This window comes from Serinus canaria, chromosome 2, assembly GCF_022539315.1.
Source record: "Serinus canaria isolate serCan28SL12 chromosome 2, serCan2020, whole genome shotgun sequence".
NCBI lineage: Eukaryota > Metazoa > Chordata > Aves > Passeriformes > Fringillidae > Serinus > Serinus canaria.
In genome coordinates this window covers 23,316,152-23,340,582 of record NC_066315.1, presented here as the reverse complement: position 1 = coordinate 23,340,582, position 24,431 = coordinate 23,316,152, and the positions used below count along the sequence as shown (strand labels likewise).

Sequence of the window (24,431 nt, the reverse complement as noted above, 5' to 3'; positions counted from 1 at the left end):
AAACATTGATTTTCAAGGCCTGTAGTTCCAGTTTGCACTTTGGAGATGTTATTGCTAAAAAAGAAAGGTCTTTGGGATATGCCAACAGGGACCTACTTAGAGCAGACGTTTGAAAAGGTTTTTAGACATCTCTGGACAACGATTTTTAGTTGTATGGCAGGAAATTGTAAGACCCTTATCACAGCCTTATAAAAAGCAAATCAATCAATCAATCAATCAAACAAAAAAAACCTAAAACAAACCATCACAAAGCTAAAGCTGTTTTTCATAATCTCACAACTGTCTCCAATGTGGCTTTGCTTGTGATTTTATTTCTTAGGAAATGAATGAACTACAATGCAATATTAGGGAGTTGGTGGCATTAGTTCACTGTTAGGTTGACTTTTATAAAATGAAAAAAAAAGCTTAAAAAATAGTAGAGGTATTTTTAACATCTATTTCCACAGAACACTTAGTTGTCTACACCTTGCAGCACGCTATTGAACTTCATCAGTGTACAAAAATTTAAATTTATATATAGATTTATGATTCCACCACCTAATTAAATACTGGTAACTCAGTACTTAGCTATTCATATTGACAAATAAGAATTCTTTCCATGTTACATACAATTAATTTACAATACTGAGAAATACAAGCAAAATTGTGCCAACAATATTTAGAATCACATTATATGCATTCTCATTATCCCATCCAGATACATTTCTTAAAACAAAATATTTGGTAATGCAATTTTAGTATTTCACAAGTTTGATATTTCAAGAGTTTGGTCAATGATGACTGATGAAGTTTCATTATTCTTTATACTGTTTGAATGAATACTTAAGAGAACTGAAAAACTAATCACAGAATAAAACTTTTGTCCAAAATAAATTTTTCTCTTAAAAAAGTGAAATGCTGCATCAAAATATGAAGTGCTCTGGTAGTCTTCTTACATTTTTGTTGTTGCTGTTGACTTAATTAAACACAAGGGAAGAGGATTTTTTTCATTCAAAGAGCATCCTCATACACATTGACTATGGCTATAATTCTGGTCATTCATGTAAGCCCTTTCAACCACTGGCCACAACCCTTTCCCCCTTTCCCTTCCACACACACCCCTATATTTTGAAGCAGCCAATTGGAAAAAATATGATGCAAATTTTCAAGTGTAAGCTCCTAAAAATTTTCATAGTTGAAGTATTTTCTATACTGTTTTACATCACATACCTGCTCTGATTTTAAGGCATCCACTTGCTGCTGAAGGTTATTTTCACTCTGTGTAATGGCTAATGTCGGCCTGTCTGGCATCCCATGCAAATGTTCCACAACAGACTGCTGCTCTGGTTTCTGCTGGACCTCCTTCCTTTTTGTTACCTCATGGCTGCAGTCTTTACCAGAACTTAGATTACCTCTTGAATTTATTCCTTCATCAGCTTTACTCCTTGAACCAGGGGATTTATTCCTACTTTCAGATGCTGGAGTAGCAGTCTTTAGAGATTTTCCTTTGGAGCATTTTTTCTTAGAGTCATTGCTACTACTATTTCTTCTCTGAACATGACTAATTGTGACTTCTAGTTCTTTACATTTTACTAGAATTTGCTCCTTCTCATCTTTTAAGGATTTGACTTTTTCATTTAAATGACAGATTTCACTATCCTTTGACTTTAACTGTTCAGAGAGATCAGTAAGTCTCAGGGATAATGCCACTTTCTCACGCTGAGTAACCTGGAGCTTTTCCATAAGTTCTGTTGCATCTTTCTCAACAACTTCTCCAGCCTCAAATATGTCTTCCCTGGGCACCTTTATTTCTTTCCTCCCTTCAAAACCAGAGGGTTTAGTTTTAAATAAAACTGGTGTATTGCTTTGTAAGTGGCATATCTTTTCATTCAAAGCTTTGAGTTTGCTTTTATATTCAGCTTCCTGCTTTTTCTTGTTCTCTTCTAACTCAGTTTTTGCCTTCAGAAGACTTGAACATTCTTTCTGTAGTTCCTTATAGCTAGCTTCAAGTTTTTTCTCAGTCAATGAAAAGGCACTCTTCTGCCTTTCAGCATCCTCTTGGAGGATACTGTTTTGGTTTTTAAGTTGCTCATTTTCAGTAATCAGCTTTTCTATTCTTTTTTGCAAGTCCAAAATTTCTGTGTTAGAGCTAACAGTACTGTTAGAAAGTAAGTTTTCTTCAGAGCATACCAACATATTTTTTAATTTCTCTTCCAGAGTTTCATTTTCCCCCTTAAGAACATTATTTTGTGTTTCTAGTTCTGAACATTTTTTTTGAAGAGTATCTTCTCTCTCCCTCATTTGTTCCTGCATCAACTCAGTTTTAAGCTGTAGCTCTTGTATTTCTTGTTCAAGGGTACCCTTCTCTTTTTCCTCTTGCCTAAGCATTTCAATCTCCTTCTCCAGTTCATGGATTTGAAGTGTCATTTCTTCAGATTTAGAATTTACAATAGACTGCTGTAAATCTTTCAGGTTCGTAATCTCTAAAATCAACTGATTTTGCTTTGCGATTAAGTTGTCCTTTTCATATTGCATGGCTTCTATCTTTTGACTCATTTCATTTTTTACTTCATCTAATTGCTCCTTATGGTGCATATTCAAGTTATATTTAAGGCTTTCTATGTTCACCATGTGCTCTTTTTCTAAGTCTTCTTTAAGCCTGGAAAGTTCCTCTTCATGACTAAACAGAAGATTTGTCCTCAGTCTCTCTAATTCTGCTTCTTGAGATTCTGCCATCCGGTCCAAAACTGCATCCTTCTCCCTTTCCAGCATTTCAAGTTTTATTTTGTAATTTGTGATTTCTGCCTCATGTTTTAATTCCAAGTCTTTCCTAAATTCAGAGGCAGAAGCCAGCTGAGTTTTTAAATCTTCAATCACAAAGTGGTATTTTTCAGCTTCATTTAATCTACATTCCATATCCACTATAGTTTGCTTGGCTCTTTGAACTTGCTCTCTTGAAAAATTCAGCTCTTGAAGAAGATCTTCAATTCTAGTTTGTTGAAGAGATTTCTCTGTTGCAATAACTTCCATCTGTTGTGACAATTCTTGCTTTATTTTTTCCCTTTCCTTATCAGCATCCTGCAATTTCGCATTCAATTCATTAATTTTAACATTCATTAACTGCATTTGATCTTTATTAACATTCTCATTAAAACACAGACTTGAAGTTTGCTCCAATTCTACTTTTTGTTGCAAAAGACGCTGCTCTATTTCCACTGCATGCTGCTTAATCAATTCTTGCTTCATTTGTACAATCTGTTTGCCATGCATTTCATCTAATTCAGCCTGAAGTTGTGCCAGTCTCCTCTGTGTTTCTAATTCCATTCTTTGCACAATGTCAGCTTCAGACTGGCTGTCTTTATAACATCGTTTCTGCAGTTCTTCCACAGTTCCCATTAATTGTTTTATTTCATCAGAACACTGTCTTTCTTTCTGTTTGTAGTTGGTAAGTTCAACTTTCATATTACTTATCTGCTGGTTCCTTAAGGAAATCTCTTCTTTTAAATCTTCAAGTAATTTGCTGACATCTGATAGTTTTTCCTTTAGCTGACATGAATTTTTTTCCTCTTCTCCAAGTTTTGCTTCCAGCTCTTCAACTAATGCTTCTTTTTCTTGTAATTTACTCATATCTTCCTCCTCCTTTCTCTGTTTCTCCTTAAAAAACAAGAGGAAAACTATGTTCTTATTTTTAGCTAATTATCTGAACATGTAAGAACATTTACAGACTTAGCTATTTAGTCTTTCTTAGAAGGCTAGAAGGTTATGTTAGTTATAAAACATAAATATAAATTATTTGTTGACCTCATTTGGAGGTTTCCTGTATCCTTGGAATACTGAGAATTCCTACCCAACCCATGTCATCATGCCTCTCCCCTGTTCTTTCCAACCCCCACTGTCTCTATCACTTTTAGTAATATTTGATTTTTTAGGTGGTTTTAAAATGTTTTCCAAGAAGGATAATAAAAATGTACACAAAGGAAAAAATTCATTCTTTGCTTAATGCAGAGAAAAACGTTCAAGCAGATAATGTAATTTTTTTTTTCTAAAATAATGTAATTTATTGAAGGTGTTTTATCACATGAAACATAGTTTCAAAACTTGCTCTAAATATTTCTACAACTCTTATAAAAATAATACATAATACTGACATAAAATTTTCAGCTTTAAATTATATACATATTATGCATTGGTTAACAGAAACAGAGTCAAAAACTTAAAATCGCTGCATGCATTCTATGCAGCAAACTCATTACCTGTGCTTTGGCTTTTTTTTTTCAAGGGAATTACAAAATCCTAAAAAGTGTTTAGGAAAAGAGATCTTTAGAATGAGGAACATACCATTTCATATGTCACTATTTTCTCTTGAAGATGTGTAATCTGCTCTTCAAATTCTTCATTCTTCTTTTGGTAATTCTTAAGCAGGCTTTCTTGTTCTTCTAGCTGTTGCTGATGTGAAAGTATCTGTTGCTTGGCTTGCAGTAAATCAGCAGCTGTGCAACTATGGCTGCTGTTCCTTAGGGCTTCACTTGCCTGCAACTTGAATTTTAAAGAAATAAAACCTAAGATACATCAGGTTTTCCAGAAATCGCTTGTGCTACATACAGAAATAGTGATCCTTACTTTCTTCTTCAACATCACAAGTCAAAGATTTCTAAGTTTTTTTAGAGGAAGTCAAACATCCTTATTCATTTGGGATGGCCAGCCAATAATTATTTTATATTAATTAAATATTCATGGTGAGCTAACAGAGGACAGCAGTGTCTCAGATACATCAGTGTGTAGTAAAACTAACTACTTGCAGCTATGGAGTCCATAATCAGACTTTTAATCATAAATCTCAGGCTTCAGAATATAATCCACTTGAAGCTCAAAATAAGCTACATAATGTGCTCACACAGCATGAAATACTACAATATTCAACTGCAACACTGTTAGGTATAGACTGTGTGCCTGTGGCACTTCAATCACCATGCTTTTTAGAAGAAATGTCTTTCTGAAGCTTCCCTTTGTTATTTAAACTACCTTTTAATAACACCACAAAGGAAGTTTTATTCAAAAATACATGAACTGGAGTGTGAAGCTGTGGGCCATGGAAGTTGATGGCTGGATATTTTGATTTCAAAGGGAACATTTCTGCCCAAAGTTGTGAGTAGTAACTACCCAAGTATTTTTGCTCAGGATAACTGCCACAATTAAGTATTTATCAGAAGCTATTACCACATTACAGGAAAGAAAACAGACTAATATTTATTATTTTACAGTTAATTATTACATATTGTGACAACAACTGCAGGACCAGGAAAATGAGTGCTGATCTATGCTAAGAGGCTGATCCTTGAAAAATGCACAAAAAAACTTTCTGCAGGCAGTAGCTATTTATGGAGGCTCCAAAGTGACAATTATTGTCAAAGCCAAACAAATGTTGGCAGCTCTATAACTTACATGCTGAAACTGAATTTGCAGTTTTTGACTTTGCTCAGTAAGCTCCAAGAACTCCCTCATGGTTTCATCCTTCTCTTTACGTGCCTGCTGCAGGTTAGTAGTGAGCTGAGTGATAATGTCATCTCTTTTTTTGATAGCAGCTTCAAATTCTTGCAGCTGTAAAAGATAAAATTTAGATTATTAATGCACATGAAAACCACAGTCAAGAATACTACCTGATTTTAGTTAAGTAGGAATAAGTCAAACCTAACCTCTCTGTTTAAGAGGTGTCTCACTAGTGTAGTTTTTATATTTTCACAAGCTTTATTTGTAAAAATTTCAGAAAGAAGATTTTTTCACCCTCATTGAACCCTTTTATGATCTCTCCATAAAATATAGTTAACAAATAACAAAATCTGAACTTTTAAGGTGGTTAATTAGTTAAATATATAACTTGCTTTTAAAATAGAAAGTGTGGCCACATAAACAAACCATCATAAAGGAAGCCAGAATATCTGTTAATAGTGTTTCAGCAGTTTTGTACAACGACTCATATTCACACACTTTTCCCACAATAAATGCAAGTTATATCATCTCTCACTTGAAGTGCAACAAATAGCATTCATTGTACTAAAGCAGGTGATTGATACCATGCAGCATCCTACACTGTGAACCTAGGGAAATCATTCATAACTACACAAGAAAATCAGTTCAAGCTGCAAAATAAATATAGCATATTTAACAGATGAATCTTTTGTAATTTGCAATGATGAAGAAATTATAAGAGTAGAAAAAAATTCTTTGCCAACTGTTTTAATTTTTTGTAGGATTACATTCAAGCAGTCAGAATTTCTACAATACTGATTTGCAATATTTTTGTGTGCTTTATTTTATATTATATAATATATATAATAATATATTTTGTGTGATTTATATAATCATGTATCAGTATAAAGTTTCTTTCTCAATTTGAACTCACTTAAGGCTAGTGGAAGCCTTCTCTCTACATGTGGCAAATTTCTTAAACCATCACTAGCCATCTTCTGTAACTGCTTTGTTTACAATGTTCCCCAAAAAACCTTCACCAAGTTATATACTGAATCTTGGCTGTTAACATAGTAATGTTTCCAGATAAAGCTCTTTTTAGGACACTGGAATCAACTCCAAAAAAAAAAAAGCACAGACCTAATGACAATACTAAATGTTTGTTGTAGTAGAGAAACTTAGGAACAGATCAGGAACTTAAGTGTGCTACACCTTTGCTTTTGCAACTGTTCAATGAAACCAAATATGTAAATATGTTAGTTCCAAAGCACATCATGTTATATAATTTCCAACTATTTAAATTCAATCTCTGTTGTCGACAAAGGTAGAACTAAAGCACACAACTATCTTTCCCACTCCCCTTTTACAATTCTTTTGTTTCTTCTGAAAAATAAACCATAGGCATTTCTCAACTGAGATACTACACACTGTACACTATAAACAAAAATACACTTCAACAATTAAGATATTATTATTGTACCACAGCCCCAAACCCGAAACTGCTCAATTTTGTTTAAGTAAATTTTTATTTTATTTTAAAAATTGTAATTATAGCCATTTTAAAAATGTAGTTTTAAAAAACATTTTCACTTTCTACTCTTTCAGGAAAAATTAACAGTAGTTACAATCATTAGAAGTACTTATTTTCTTTGTTATGCTCTGATTATGACTATTATATTTAGCACAACAGATACAAGACACAGTAATTAAAATTTAACACCAGACAAAGAAATAATAAACCACATCTTCTGGGGCAACCACTTAACTGGTGCCATGATGGATAAAATGACATATATTATCACAGATAAAATAAATAATAATAATAATAATAATAATAATAATAATAATAATAATAATAATAATAATAATAATAATAATAATAATAGTGCTGCAATGGTGAAAAGAACTGAATATTAGATTTTTTTAACATTTTATAGGATTTTGCAAAAAAAATACAAAATACAGTGAATCCAAATGATCTGAATCCAAATCAGGATAGAGACAAGTAAGACACAAAGCACAACAAAGCACTGACTTGAGTGCACTGCACCACTGGCTTAAACTGGAAGAATATTTTTTACTTTAAAATTTAAGTTTATATTCCAATGGTATTTTTAAAGTAAGAAATGCTTTCCCATAAACCCAAATTATTAGGTATTTAAAATTAAAACATTCTGACACTGTTGTTTTTGTATTTCACACTGCAAAGTCTGACATATAAATACATTTTGGTTCAGTTATATTATTCCTGAGGGAGTAAAACCTGAGGGTTTTTTGATCTTGGAGGAGCAGGAAGACATTAAAGTCTTTGCACAAGTAGAGAAGAATTAGGGCTTTTCTTGAAGAAAATTGTCTTTCCGTTCCTAATTTGAAGAATCTCACTGCAAAGACAATTCGAATTTTAGTCACAAAATACAGAGAAAAAGGACACACAATGGAAATGCCATTCAAAGTAACAGAACACATGGCATATGACTGAAAGAAATTACATGTAATTAATTCTATATCACACACTGAGTGCATTCTAAACAGCTATCATTAGTGTGAACTCTTTCCAGTGAGGCGCTGCATTTTTGCACGTAACCAAATAGCAAGCAGAAAGCAACATAAGGTAATTATACCTGTTGCAATCCTTCTGTACCATAGGCTGCCCTCATTTCTTCTATCTCTCTGCTTAGTTCTTCAATCTCTTGCTGTTTCTCAGCCAACTGATTCTCCATCACCTCTAGCTGTGTGTGTGAGTGCTGCATTCCATGCTCTGAATGAATGTCTCCAACTCCAAATTCTTCTTCCTAAATCAATCCAAGTTCCTTTACATGCCAATTTTTATGTTTTATCACAGTAAATAAAGTCAAGCATCAAATTCTGCACCAAATGCCACCTTAGAACATTAACATACAATAGAGCATCAAATATCTTATTGCCATGGTAACCTCCTTTGTTAGTATAATTCACACCTCAAAAGCACTGACACAAAACGTTTCTGTGAGTTGTGCTCTATAACTTTAGCCTAAATAGATGGACTAAACTGGTTTGCATTTCAAGTTTAAGGATACACTATATTAATATAGCAAACAGTGCAGATGTAGAGCACAGCATGCAAAATAAAGTATTAGTCAGCAACACAATTTTTGTTCAACATTGAGGTGTTTAGTAATCTCCATTAGTATTCCGATTCAATTTGCAATACTGTACCCTGATTAAATCTGCAGGTATAGCTGTTCTTGTCACAAAACTGCAACCATTTACCTGTATAAAGACAATTTCTAAATACATTATTTGAAATAATGTTTGATTTTTATTTCCCACTTACTTGAATCTTATGTGGCAATTTCTGCAAATTCGTGGGAATTGTTATGCTACAAAAATTTATTTCATGATATACAAAACAGCTTTTTATATAGCAAATTGCATCAAAGTAAGCACAGATAACAGGTAAAATACCCAAAATTGCAAAAATAAATAGTATTGTCTAAAAACAAAAAACCTTATTACCAACCAACATCTAGAGAAAACAAAGGACTTCAGATTTAAAGGTTAATGCAAAGCTTTATCTTTTAAATCATTAAAATGCAGCACTGTTGCATTTTAAAATATATTTATATATTACTAAACATAGTTATGCTTTCTGAAAGATTTTTATACACCATAAAATTTAGTCTTTCTGAAAGTCACCTATCTCTTGATAGGAGATGAAAGGCAGTATCACAGACTTTCATTCTCAATTTGAAGGAATTTTCATGAAATTGAAAAAAAAAAAAGAAATTATACATCTGACATAAGACATTTGAAAAGAAATCCTCTTTCACTCACCTAACACTGCAAGCCCTTTCAGCTTCTATGAGAATTTTGGTTCTACTGACTGTACAAACCAAAACCAGCAAATCACCAAAAGGCAAGCACAAGCCAAAGTAGCAGTTATAGGAAAAAAAAAAATCCAAATGAAAAGAGCATGCTATGTACACATGAGTAATGATCAAACAGGCAGGCTTTTAAAACAGCAGACCAATGTTCAAAAATGAGAAAGCTAGAAAAGCTGCATTTCTCCTCAGAGCTCATTATTATATCAGTCCGAAACAAAAATAATGGTACTAGAAATGGAAAGGCAGCATAGTATTTCAGATCCAAATATTATGTTTAAATCAAAAAAGAAGCTGTACTGCTCAGATGTCTGCCATAGCCTGGATCAGGACTTACTTAGAAATAACTATCACGCCTGGCAAATCAATAAGTGCACTGTTAAAAATGGGATCAATACAGTCATTGAATTTGTATTAGGCGAATGAATAAATCTTCATTAGAGAATTTGCAGAGCTGATCCAGTGCCCTTTCAATTTCTGATTTTCCCAGTAAAAAAAAAGACACCACAGAGATTACTACCTTAGTTTAGCAGGAACAAAGAAAATTGCAGCAAACAGAAGTCCAGGCAACTCAGAGAGGCAGTCTGTATCATTTGTGTATTGCCAGATGTTTGCTCCTCTTTCAGAAACACAAATGTCTTTGCAGTGCCTGGCACCAACATCTTTATTCAGATTTTGGCATATGTCCCAGATTAACAACACTAGTAGTTTAACAGAAACCTCTATGAAATCCTTCCTTTCCCCTTTGCAACTCCCATTTTACTTAGGCTTCACGGAGAAAGAGGCAGTGTACAATCACTGTAACCTACCACAGTGGATACACTTCTCTTCCCATGAATCATAGCAATGTGCAACTACTAAAGACACTTTGTAACAACAGCTAACAGGAAAGGCACAAAAGTCTTATCTCATTAGCTGTTCCAGACTGCTCAGCAGCTGAAAGTTCTACAAAAGACCTTTAACTGCGAGAAGAGATTTTGCTACACACATTCAAATCAACTGTGCGGAATGTCAGAAATCCTGCTCCATTCCATGGGAGTGTAACTCTTTGACATTGCAAAAGTGATCCACACAGTAACATGGTAGTCCATGCTCTTCTCATCTGATACCTCCTCTTTCAAATGTCTCCTGGCAAAGTGTAAGTAGAAACATGACAAGGCAACAAATTGCTCTGCAATCTGTGAAAAATACCCCAGCCAGACAGCCACAGCAGGGTGCTGTGTTGAGGGAAACCTTGGGAGTAGCCTGGCAACCCCTAGCATGACAAATTGTGCTGTGTAAGAGCAGACAAACAACTGGTAATGAGTTACTAGCTTCAAAATATCTTAATTAAAATTTAATTTTCCACTCATCTGAAATATATGAGTTCAGTAGTTCAGATGCCAACTTTGTTGTCAGCACATGGCTAAACAAGGCCTGCAGGACTCTTGTGTTTTGGACTATGTTCCCACTGATTTACCCATTTAAAGATCTTCTGCAAGTCTATAAATGCTCTTCATGTGGACTTTTATAATTCCTTCTTTCAAAGCTTTGCAGTTCACCTTTAAACTGAAACATTCTTATGCCTTAATTACTTTTGATGTGCTTAGTTACATACCCCAGGAAACAATTAAACATTGAAAGAATCAAACCACATACCATTTTAACATAATGGAACCAAGAAGTAACATGAGCTCTGGATAAAATTGCATCAGCAAATAATCACAAATAAGAATAGCTTAAATTTTACAATACATTACTCAGCAGTCACAGTTTTGGGTGAACAAACAATACAAAACAAGTGAATGTTATGGAAGTTTCAAAGGACATTATGTCTGATTGATCTTCCTTCCTTGCATATCCAAAATAATTCACAGAAATGTTATTTAGTATTATAAAGTAAAATATAATATGTAGTCTAATGGCTAAAAAAAAGGTTTCATTTCTATTGCATCAGTTAATATATATGCTTAAAGCAAATGAAAGGAATCTTCTTTCTGAGAAACACAAGGAAAACCAACCTCCACCACTGGATTAAGGCAGTGATTCATGACAAATGCCACCAGAGGGCAGGATTACATTTATGAAATCACTGTACCCTATCTAATGTTCCTTAGACCTTGAAACACTTGAAATTGTATCTCAAAACCAGCAGTAATAATATATAATGTGTAACTACTTACAACATTAATACCATTACTACAGAAATTTCCCTCTATAAATAATAAATTATTGCTCAGCATAAATCAGGACATACAGTTCTGCTTAACAGACTTATTTGATTTGGTAGTAGAAACATACAGAAGTATCTGGAACATATTAACAATTTTACCTTATGTTTTTTTTCCCCCTTAACCCATTATTGTACATTTTGGACACCTGATTCCTTCCTAAAAATTAATATTAAGACCTTGAACACTGCTTGTCAATGTTCTTAGCCTCTCCTGAATTTTCTAGTTATGTCACAACTGACTACATGGAACTTAGCTAAAATTAGCAATCAGGTTACCTTGGGAAAATGAATTTCAGCATATTTTGGAGGTTTTGGTGGGGAGGGTTTATACTCCATACACAAAGGCCATTTTTAGATTGTAGCAAAAATAGTTACAATCCTGTAACTGAGGTTAGTAACTTCTAAAGGAGAACTACTGATGACTTTTTAAAATATCATGGCTTAATATATTTTTCTATATAGTAACAGAATAGCAACTGATTTCTTTATGCAGTAGTTAAGGTTGAGGTATAGAATTTCATTAAAATTTATCAAACCAAACAACTTTCTAGACTTTGTATTAACCATCTTTTCAGAGATATACTTTGCATTTTGGAAAGAGAACCAAGAAGAGAAAAAAATCAGATGGAACAGCTTTTCAATTATACCATAAAACTGAGGCATAAGGAAAATGTACGGGGGCAACTTTACCTTACACAGTTATAAAATCCCTCAAAATTTCAACTGTTAGGAAAACCCTAACTTCCCTTAGTTCTGAGTTCAAACCATGACCCTTAATAGCTAACCACCATTATAATTTAAGACTATGAAGCTAGGTGTCATTGCTGCTCACATGGAGGAACTTGTCCCAAAAGACAAGCTGGATATATGAAGGATTTATCAATCTGCAGTCAGCTACTACCTTGATAGTGTAGGTATTAGAAAGGTGCCTGAGCAAAACTGAACAAAAGACTGTATTTACAATAAACTTCCTTTAATACAAGAATTCTTATATAAACATACCTTCAGTTTTACTTAGATAACTGTACTGCCTTTTAATTTTGTGTCTGGTAAGTCTCCTAAAGAGGGAAATACCTTATCACTTAGTTTTATCAATTCCTCAGGAGAAGGGGCTGAAGAATTAACACCATCTGATTTAATTATCAACAACAACAAAACAAACTATTTACAACCTATTTGAATTCAAAGCATGAAAACCTCAATTCAACTTAATTTCTGGCAAAACCACTAAAAATAATACAGATGTTCTAAATTAAAAGGAAAAAAATGGATCAACAGACCTATGTCTCTTCAAATATGGGTTTTCTTAGCATTATGAAAAGGAAATAATGTATTTGAAAAAGACCATAAGCTCAATATTTTATATATCTGCATAATTATGATGCTACAGAAAAAAATTAATTTATTCTCATCTTCAACTGAAAAGCTTTCAGATAATTTTATTTACACTGTGTCCATGAATGGAAGCAGAGCTTTTAATTATAAAAGTCACATTACAGCTGATATGAAACATATTGAAAAATCAGCTCCTAAAATATCTGCATTCCTAAATGTGATGTCTCCCCATTTCAGATAACAACTGTAAATGAAAAAACTAATTGTAATGAAATGGAATTTAAAATAGTTAATTAGAAAAGATGGCAAATCTGACAGCTTGAGCTTGCTCTTTACCAGAGCCAGTATCATGCTATTATTCATGAGTTTTGTGTTGCCTATTTATGTAGGCAACGCAAAACAGAAAATAACTCTCAGTAAGGTAAAAAGTCTTTTTGCAGAAATAAGAACTGCCTAGTAATGCATCTGCCACTACATTTTTTAGGAAATCTGTAATTTTGTAAAGAATATTCAGATATCTCTGTTCTTCCTATTCCTATTCTTCCCATTCAGCAATTCTATTCTTCTATGACTTCAGTACCTGAAAATTTGCTCCCTAATATCCTCTGCAGGTTTTCCACGGAAATCGTTGAAGAATGAAGTGTTTAGATGTGAAACTTCATGTTAAAATGAGAGCTTTAAATTCAACTGAAACTGAAGCCCCAAGTACTAAAATCAGAACAATCACCATGAGGCATTATATTACACCGGATATTTTCTGTATCTTGTTGCCCTGTGCAAAGATATGTTTTCTTCAGCTTTTGCAATGTCTCCAGCACTGCTTCCTACCACCTTAGAAGTGATCAGAATTTCATCCATACTTCATTACATATGTAATATGTCTCACTTGTCAAAATACATGAATATCAACGACACTGTCAACTGCTTTCAAGGGTTCATTCTTCACATACTGCAAATTCCATGAAAAAGTAATCACACACCATGGTGATGCATATTCTAAAAAGGTACACTACAGTCATGGCAGTTCTTCAAAAGTATGTCTGCCACACTCTTGATGGCAAACAGCAATGAGATTAATTTGATTTACTTCATCCCCTCTTACTTGTTGCCAAAGCTTAAGATTCTGGGTGAGTTTGTTCTAAACTGTTTAGCAAAGAGAACTGCAAAATAAAACCCAGATTGTTCCTACACAAGGTGATTGTTTGAGACATGAAAAATTAGATTTTCAAACTAAAAGCAATTCCTACTGTATTCAGATGTTCCATGGCTATTTCTTACTGGCATGTTCTTGACCAACATTTATGCACGAGGCAGTTTACTCCTTACAAACATAACTGTTTTATCTGACAGGACCCAAGTTCCACACACACAACTACCCTTCAGCGTGTCAGAGATGAGCTGAAGATGCCAATGTGTGGGCTGACTCTGGCTAGCAGCTAAGCCCCCACTTCAGTCACTCACTCCCCCACCAGCAGGGTGGAAAGAGAGAACTGGAAGGGCAAAAGCAACTGAAATTCATGGGCTGAGATACAGTCAGCTTCATAAGTGAAAGAAAACAAACCAGCCAAACAACAAGCGATGCACAGGCAATCACTCATCATCTCCCACCAGCAGACTGACACTCAGCCAGTCACTGAGGCTGCTTTGAAACTCATTAAAATGTAATCGACTTGTTAAATAGTCTCTCACAGAAAATTAGTAGAGATTATGCACAGCCAATACTCCCATGGCAATACAAAGGATTAATACAACCTTAAGGATGACACTGCTACAACAGTTTATGTACATACTGCATTATTTATTATAGTAGCCATCCCATTATGGAGTTGACATAATGCTTGCTTTAATGGTACATTGATTATACCAGTAACAACATGCAACAGATTTGTCCATAATATCACATCTGCTCTTTCTTTCCTTCTCCTTCTGAAAAACTATGCACAGCATTGCAGCAAACATGTAACAAAAAAGGTTGAAAGAAAAGCTAGGAAAAGGATTACTTCAGTCTTACCTCAGAACTGTAATCTTCTACTGTGGTGGAAACTTCACTTTCCGGCTAAAACAAAATATTAAAATATTTACAATAATGGCACTCTAAAAATACTAAACAAGACATTTTCCATTTTACAGTATTTGAAAACACCAAGGTGTATGTGAATTTAATGAGTATATTTACAGCAATCGTTGCCTTCACTTGAAATCCCAGCTTTAATGAAGTCATTTTGCTGTTGAACTATGATCATAGAAACACTATCATTACCTGATAAAATCTCCACACAACTACAGGTACAAAACAATATTTTGAAAATTTAACTTACTTTCCTGATATTTATTTTTGGTTTTTTAAAAAGAACTGAGAAGTACCAAGAAAAGAACTTGTCTCTGCTATATCAATTTTACCTAATTAGAAACGTTGCTGGCTTAAGAACACAATCTTGTATAGAACATAATTTTCATACATGCAAGACTTTTGATGCCGACTAGAATTTTAAAACAAACACTCATCCTTCAGCTTCCATGGAAACCAAGGGAAAATAAGACAAAGACTAAAGTCTTGTGATCTAACGAAGTAGAGGAATGAAGGGAACAAAGCCTTAACAAACAGAGCATAGATGTGCCATGGCAGAGGCCTGAATGAAACACAGTGTATCCTGATGAACTACATAAACTGTATGAATTTTGAGAATCAAAATGTTCGTGGGAAAAGATGCAAATTATGTATATAAGATGCATGATCATGGAATAAGTGCACTTGAAAGAAAAACCTGAGAACTTGAGAAGTGTCACCAACCATCATTTTTGCCAACTACATTGGCAAAAATGATGTACACGTAATAGAACTTAACACGTTAGTCAGCCTCACATTAAATTTCTCAATTTTATATTGAGTTCTTTCAGGCCTATTTTCAAAGGAACATGGTATATATTTTGCATCAATAGACATAGGTAAAATTTGGAAGGTCAGCTGTTGTTTTGGTTTTTTTTTCAAAGTAATCTACCACTCAGACCTCCTGAAGTTCTGCAGTTTTTACAATCCTAACATTGATTCTACATATTTTGAATCCAATATGCAGCTCCAGAATGTAATTAACCTAAACAAAGGGTATTGTTTCATGTACAGAGTGCACAATATTGCCTTAAAATATTTATTTGGAAGTTAAAATTCATATAGTGCATATCATTATAAAAAATAAAAACAGGTCCACCTCAAAAATAAGAAACAGAATTGAAACAGAAATCAAAATTATGTTTTAAAGCTCTAGGGTGACAAAAGTGTTTCTGCTATGAAATACAAAATTAGTATTTTAAAATATTTCAATTTCACACAAATATATTTTATTCATATTATTTATATATATATCAATATTTGCATATATTTACATTCATACAAAAAAATTACATCTTGTTTGTAGTCTATGTCCTTGGTCTAGGACAAAATCCTCTGGAAGAAATAAAATCAGAGAAAAACAATTTTTTTTTTCATAACAGAGATAACAAACATATGGTTGTCACCTTCTTACAATTTTTCATGGTTTGTTCCAATTCAGGAGTCTTCACAAAGAATGGTTAGAAGCATTCCTATAGAAGCTCAGAAGAGTTACTATAAATGTGTATATATATAGCTAGATCTAAGAACTCTTCAAGAAATCTTTATATACAGCATGAAATATAGGCACTTCTCCAACATACAAAAAACAGGAATAAGTAGTCCCACTTCTTCAATAGCTTTTCCTTGCAAAAATTCCTTTTTAAATTATAAAATCAGTCTCTTTTTCATAAAGGAGATGAAAAATGAATTTGTATATCCTCAGATAAACTATAGGTAGATAAACCTAGTAGATAATTATAGAAAAAGGGAAATAAATTGTAGGTTGAAGCTTAGGCTGGAGTGAGGAAATATTAAATCTCATAGGAAGCTGATTATTGAGAATAATTTCCTTGTTTTGTTATGGCAATTAAAAAGTTAATATATTGTTGGTCATTTCTGAATACCAACCTAAAATTAAAAAAAAAAAAGCCTAAAATATTTTTTTACAAAATTGTCAAAACCACATAGTGCTCCATCAGTTTAGGTGTACAACATCTGTTAGCAGCATTAGCTATCTTTCTAAACTGCCAACTTCAGTCCTGGATCTAGATAGTTATTTGCATGTTGAAACCAAGTCATTTTGCCAAGGGATTCTATTATTTTAAGGACAGAAAGATGGCCAAATGAACTCCATTTAAATGCACTGTCTCCTGTGTTAAGGGGATCATCCAAACCATGTTAAAAACCAGTTAAAGAGAATTAAATCCTATGAGCTCACACATTACACCCCAGACTGTAAGACTTCATGATATTCTTTTGCTATGAGAATCTGATTACAGATTCTGATGACATTATAAATAGTCAACATTTCACAGGCAGTCATCTTGCCCTCCAAGCAGCTATGTTACTTCCTAAGACCCGACCAACTTTATTTCAAATTCATTTCCTTTCATTATCAAGCTACCAGTTCTGTATGCTTCACTTCTTCTTTGGTGAACAAAAGTAATTAAGTTTTATATAGCTCATTTGAGCCACAGGGGTCCAGTCTCAACGGAAATAATTTTAAAAAATTCTTACTAGACACTCTTAGCAACACAAAATCTTTGACAGGATGATGCCAAGAAGGCTATTTATCAGGTCTCTCAACGCTTCATGGAATTTGAAACAGGTGTTTGTTACACCCCCACAATTGTTTTTCACATATTCTATTACCTATGTCCTACAGTGTTTTCTTGCTGCACAGTTACTCTCTTCTGGCAAAATACTTAAACACCTTATTTAGTATTTTCTTCACTGACAATGTAGTTGATTGCTAAAATACATTGAAGAGACATCTCAAAGACTCTTTATAGGCAACTATCTCCATCAATTCTGCAGATGGTACCTTTAGTGGTAACAGTATTCAGAAAATTGTAAAAAGTTCTGTCTATATACATCAGAGGAAATACTGCAAGACAATACAAAAAAAAAAAAAAGGAGTATCAGCCTGTGGAATAGAGCAGGCCCATTTTAAAGTAACTTGTTTCTGTATGCAGTTAAGCACTGCTCAAAAGTTATGTTCTTGGACACTGGGCACCACCCAATACTCCAGGATTCACAAAAGAACTCACATACAAAATTTGCCACAAAAACTGCAAAGTGATTTTCATATTTCTTGGGAAAACTTCCGTAGGTGACAATAAAATGTTTTGCAAGAACCAACATACACTTGGTTCTAAACTACTTGAATTGCAATGGATGAAGGCATAGATTGAATAATCATGGAACAGAATTCTACCTGAAAGAAACTACTAACTTTTTTGTGATTTCAGTGAAAACTGTCACGAAAATGTAACTTACAAAAGGCTGGATTAATTATAGACCAAGTTATTTTGACTTGGCCATTCTCAGATGGGTTTATAGCAATTCATAGAGGATCACAAGAAAGTCTAATTAAGGAGACCAAGACTAGAAGTGAGGCAAAGAGAATGTAAACAGAATATACCAGACATAAAACCCTCTCTTTCGGTAATCCTGAGCCCTAAGGGCCTTTAATATTTGTAGAACATTCTGAATATGAAGGGCTATTCTTTCATATTGCCTTATCATGTCTTCCCTAGCTCCTAATATAAAAAACCATTCAACTCAAATTCTCTAGTAATTTACGATCCAAACTAATTTACTATGATCAAATTGAAACTGAATGCATTTTAGTGGAGATAAACTGCTGCGAAAGCTGAATATAACCTGCAGCAAGGTACTGAACTCTGCAGTGTGTAAACCTCTGATGGTATCAGAAAACACCATCAACAGTGGTAACCTAGGCATTCAATTAGGTTTCTATTCTTTGGTAACATGGCTTTATAAATGCTTAATCTAAAGTGATATACCCTGTAATTGCAGAGACCATTCTCCAATACAGGTAATTTCTGTGCCTGTAAATCTATTACATATGAGTATTTACAGAGATAAAGGAAGGCGTAATATCAGAGGTTGTCTTATGAATCAAATAAAATTGACAAGTTATCCTGGCAATTTTCTGGCCAGATGGTGAATGGAAAGAATGACTGGCTTCAGTCATTCTCATATGCTGCTGAGAATTTACTACCTTCTCTATCAGTGACACTGACTTTACTACTGAACAGACTATTTCCAAACATTTGCTATTCTTCATTCTTTGATTTCAAAACATGCTTCAACGGATGCTGTATTATCTGAAGAGACTGGGCTAATTTTTACTACATTTTATTTATCCATGGTTTTTTTCAATTCCTCCACTTTACTGTACATCCCAGAATAGTTCTTTTCTAGTCAAAGCCCTTAGCTGCTCTTTGCTTTCATGCTTCCATCACAGGAATGTCTTACCACATTCACCACTTATGCCTTTTCTCACTGAGGCATCCTCACTGTTTCTCCATACTGCTTACATACTTTCTGATTTCTCTCATTTTTCTCATCAGTTCTCAAGAACCCTACCCAGAGTCTTCTTAATCACTTGCTGATCCTTGTCTGTCAAAATCTCAGACACTAACAACTGGAATACCTTAGAAAAATGAAACAACATGGAGCTTTACCACTTTACAACTGTTAACTTTACCACTTTACAACTGTTAACTGCTAACTGTTAACAGTTAAGCTATTCTAAAACTATTACCAAAAGGACCTTTAAAAACCAGAAGACGAGTTACTAATCCAACCTTAGTCAATTAACAGGTATTCTTCATCACAGAACTTTGAACTTTTCTTTTCTAAGAAGCTTTGTATAATAGCTTTTACTACCCAGGTGACTCAAGGACAATTTTACTGTGACACAGGTTAATTTCTTTTGCTTTTCTGACATTAGGACATTTTTACAAAGCAGAGTGCTCCAATCCATGTTTCAAGGCTTCCCAGAAAAGGTGATCTCAGCAATTATCTACTTAGAAGTGACTTCAGTTTTCTTCCATTTTTAGCTGCAGAAGTCACAAAAAGAAGCAATCCTAAACCCAAGATTTTAATTGGTTCCAGTTTATTTTATTATGTGGTCTAGGTTATTTTTACCTCTATATGGAAAAGGACACTATGAATGTCAACACCTAAAGGACACTATGGATGTCAACATCTAAAGATATCAGGGTGCAAGAGAATAAAGACAAAAAATATTCTCTTTGTGAAAAAAAAAAAAAAAGACAAAAAGCATCCAACATGAAACAAGAGACCAAATAAATAGGAATTAGCACTTCCCTAAGAAATCTTTTAAATTGTTCCGCCAACAGTGGATGGAAACTTTAGAGATTACAAATGAGTTCAGATGGAATGTAAAATGTAATGGCTAAACAATGATAGTTCTTCCAAAGTTTTTCCAATTAGTTCTGCAACTGAAGAGACCACAGGGGGATAGAGGAACCCACCCTCAGGAACACAGAAGGAATAAAAAAAAAGGAATTGTATGCCAGTAAAAAAACCTCTTTGTACTCTAAACACTTTTGTCCTCTCTGAAAAGAAACTCTTCTGCCTTCACAAGGGAAATAAGCTCTCAGAGTAGTATCTCTCTTTCACTTTCTTGTATTCATATTGAGTAAGAGAACCCTTTTTTACTTGTATTTGGATATGCTAATTCCACTGGGGACTTAAAATCATACTATAAGAACTGCAGAGAGATAAACTTCTACCCACAAAACTACCACAGAGAAGCCCAGCCAAGATTTTTAGAGACAGACAGTGTAGTCAGATATTCTGAGTCTGTATTTTGTGGTACAGAAAGAACAATTTTAAATATCAGCTCCAATAAAAGATAAAATAAATAAGCAGAATCAAAGTTTAGCCAGAAAATGATCCTTCATAATGCTTCCAGTAAGCCTGTCTCACTCTTCTGACACAGCAACCTACAACAACTTAATGCTGGGTGAAAAAGCAAACAGCTCAAAGCTGTAATTCTCCATGGCAGAGATTAGCCTGAAACTGCCTATTACAGTGGCTGCCATTTCAACTCAGCAAGCTCCAATCCAATTACTGTAATACAGGATCTCTGTCCAAGTCATTGCTCTTGTAAGACTAAAACCAGTAAATTATGAGATTCACTGAAACAGTTTCAGAGTTTTTCCTCTTCTATTAATATTGCAAAGACTTTAGCCATCACCTTCCAACTACAAAAACCCAATTATTTATTTAAGTAATATGCGTAAGGAGGCTACAGACCACATTTAACAAAAAAAAAAAAAATATGCTCTCCCAATTGGGAGTGGGGTGTTTTTTCTTTTTTGTGGAAATGAATACTGGTTTAAAAGTCACTAAGTAACTCAACAGAGTCAAATTACAAATTCACATTATTCTAATGCTTATTCTTTGAAAGCTACATTTTAAAAAAGAAACAATCCACCTCCACCAGCAAACCAGAAACCCCAGTGTCTCCATATTTATTTATTTAAACAAAAGATAAGTTGCTTTGGGAGAAAGACAAACTTCAGAAAAATCATACTCCATCTTAAGATGTATCATACATACAATCTTTAGCATCTGAAATGCAGATATTTTTTCCATTTCTAAAATAATCTATGTCTTGTCTTGTATGCATTTAGAGGCCAACACAGGCCACTAGGACCAACCTGATCTAATTAGACCTGCTGTGAGCATAGGATTGGACTAGACGACCTCAAAGGTCCCTTTTAACCCAAGTTATTCCATGACTCTGTACTTTACCCTCTTTCTCTGACTGTACTTGAGATATTTATCCTAACAAAGGAAATACATTAGCAGAGTCCATCTGCAACTTCAAAATATATTTGATCAAGGAAATTCCTTCATACAGTTGTCCTATTTATTGCATTATTAAAACAACAATTTAAGTGATTCTCTCTAAGCACCTCTCTTCCCTAGCAGTTTTGTCTCATTAGCTGTAGATAATCTGATTCACTTCATAAAATACATCTTTCTCTTTTCCTAGAAGGTAAAGAAGTCATATCTTCATCTAAGAAAACAGTTATTCTGTTATAAAATTTCTTACCTCCTCCAGGAAAATCTGAGTTGAACAGAGAGTTTTATTGAGTTACTACAGTTTTGAAATTCCAACATGAGCTTTCTAAGAATTAAAAGCTACATATTAAAGGCACATACCTACAAGGTTCAAAATGTCTAGTGTATTGCTATATTGATATATCTATTATTGATATATATAATCCAGTGTATTATAGGCTTAAAACTGTAAAATAAATGGATCAATTACTTTACAAGTTTTCATTATCATGTATGATTTAGTCTATCTGCCTCTCCACCATGGTAAGTTTGGGGGTTTTGTTAACAAAAATGCAAAAAGTTTCAAAAAGTGTAACTTCTCAGTTAGTCCTCAGTTGCTGGAAATACAATAATGGAGCCAAAATCATTACAAATAGATTATCCCAGCACAGGACTGGCAAGTCAAAATGCAGAGCATTCATCTGTACCACATCTCTCAAAAATTACTGTATTCATCTGCACAGAGCTGGGAATTTGCATTGAGATGCTTCCTCAGAACGCCACTCATGTCATTGCAGAAGCACTGCTTCCACAAGTTATTCTGTAAATAACATCAGCCTTTCTTGTCCCTTCTATCTGTAATGACATTACATGAATTCATGTCCACTCAGAACTAAACTGGACTGCCACTGTACGTCACACAGCATCTTCCAAACTTGCCAGAGCAAGTACTTTCAGCCAATGGCAATTAGGATTATATTTCATTAAGTAGTAAAAGTAGAGTAACTGTTCACCAATCTCTTAAACCACTCAGGTCTCAGTAGTGATTTCTAAATTCATTCCTTATCTTCATTAACCTGAGCGGCTCAAATTACATACAAGAAAGATGCAAAAACTTGCATTTTGGTGTAGCCATAAGTGCAGAAATCCAAAAATCCACTTCAATCCACAACTTCTAATAAAACAAAATTAATTTATGCACATTTAAGGAGTATAGAAACACAAACACACTATCCATACCCTACAGGGAACTGACTACAATAAAAAAATTATGCCAGCAGGCAAGTAGAAACTGTCTTCTCTGGACATACAAAGTCAGACAGAAGAAAGGAAATAGTGTGCAAAATCTCATCCAATTCCTTTATTTCCATTCTCAAAATGAATGGATTATTTTATGCCCACTCACCCCCAAAAGTGACTGTAGCCTTAGACAAACTTACCTCAATGGTGTAAGCTGGGGTGTGTTTGATAATTTCTCCACTATGCAGAGTCCTGATAATAGCAAAGTCAGCAGTAGCAGCTCCTCCCCTTCGACTGCTGCATGTGGATATTTCATCACTTCGAGATCGATCAGTTTCAATCCCATCTTGTATTGATTCTTCATCTTTGATGTTTGCTGTTTTCTTCTTCTTTTTCTGCTTCTTTGATCCATTTTGACCATCAGTTTGTGCCTTCCGCTGCCTAAATTGGGCAAGCTGTAGAGAAGACAAAATCTTGTTAAAGGTGAGTTTTTCCTCTTCATTACTAATGACATCCTCCACAAAGCCTTACCCACTATTCTACATAAAGCTTCAAATTAATCACTAGTGAAAACAAGGTGGAAGTTCATATTGCATATGTGAGACAGACCCAGATTATTTTTCCATTTAGATACTTTGCTTTAACAAAATCTTAAATGCAAACCAACACTCAGTTAATTAATTCCTTTTCAGTTTCATACTCGCAAGTTACTGTTCCATTGACTGATACCTAAAAATCAAGACATTCAAAGGTAAAGGTACAAATGTCATTATAGAGGACAAATGCAATGAAATAACCTCATCCCATTTTTCAATTTCATAGGAACTTTAAAATAATTTACAGCAATTCCGTTTAGTTTTTATTTCAGAGACAGATAAAAGCAAACTTCTCTTCAAGCAAGTATCATACGAAGCTTTTAAAAAAGTTTGCTATAACACAAAAAGCTGATGAAGTTACTGAAAACACAAAGAAATAGCAAACTAGCAAAATACTTATTAAGGGAATACTCTAAAACCAGAAAGTGAGCAGATTACAAGACACACTACCTTGTAGCAAAACATGCTGATGAACAAAAAGTCACAGGTGAGCCAGGCACACAGTTTAAAAACCAATTAGTATGTAAGCTATTCAAATACGGTAAGACACTGCCTTTTGAAGAGCTTATCACTTTTAATCACTTTACAGTGGTTTACACAAGAAAATCCATTTAATTTTTTTTTTCTTAACAAGACAGAAGTTTTGTTTAAATAAATATAACAAGCACACTGGGGTTTACCAATTAAAATTCAAAATGAAAAAGATCTCATCAATAAAATCTGAAAACAAGAATCTCTACTTTCCAATTGAAGCATCCAACATTATGTACTACAATACATTCCATAAATGTAGCTCCAGCATACAAATAAAGACCCTAAAACTTTAAACTTTCAACATCAACTGACACTCAGTCACCGTGTTTTTTTTAAATAAACACACTGCAATTGTAAGAAAACAAATACAGAAAAGACAGCATATTTGCTCATGATATTCACCAGTCGAGAAAGCCAGGCTTCCATCCAACTTCTTCAGGAGCATCCAAACTGAACAGGACCCATGGATCCCCTTTCCCAGTCACCGTTTG

The 24,431-nt window shown here is 34.0% G+C and overlaps 1 protein-coding gene across 4 annotated transcripts in view; it reads right to left on the bottom strand.

Moving 5' to 3' along the window:
- AKAP9 (A-kinase anchoring protein 9) overlaps positions 1-24,431 on the bottom strand; it is a 107,036-nt gene that overhangs the window by 58,644 nt on the left and 23,961 nt on the right. For 2 of the 4 annotated variants that reach the window (XM_018909398.3, XM_018909399.3), the window contains exons 2-8: positions 23,011-23,265; positions 14,864-14,908; positions 8,641-8,694; positions 8,067-8,237; positions 5,422-5,577; positions 4,318-4,515; positions 1,210-3,633 (exon numbers count right to left, since the gene is read on the bottom strand). In XM_018909398.3, coding sequence (XP_018764943.3) covers positions 1,210-3,633; positions 4,318-4,515; positions 5,422-5,577; positions 8,067-8,237; positions 8,641-8,694; positions 14,864-14,908; positions 23,011-23,265 — 3,303 coding nt within the window. The remainder of the gene's footprint in view (positions 1-1,209; positions 3,634-4,317; positions 4,516-5,421; positions 5,578-8,066; positions 8,238-8,640; positions 8,695-14,863; positions 14,909-23,010; positions 23,266-24,431) is intronic. The other 2 variants (XM_018909400.3, XM_018909401.3) reach the window with 2 other exon arrangements.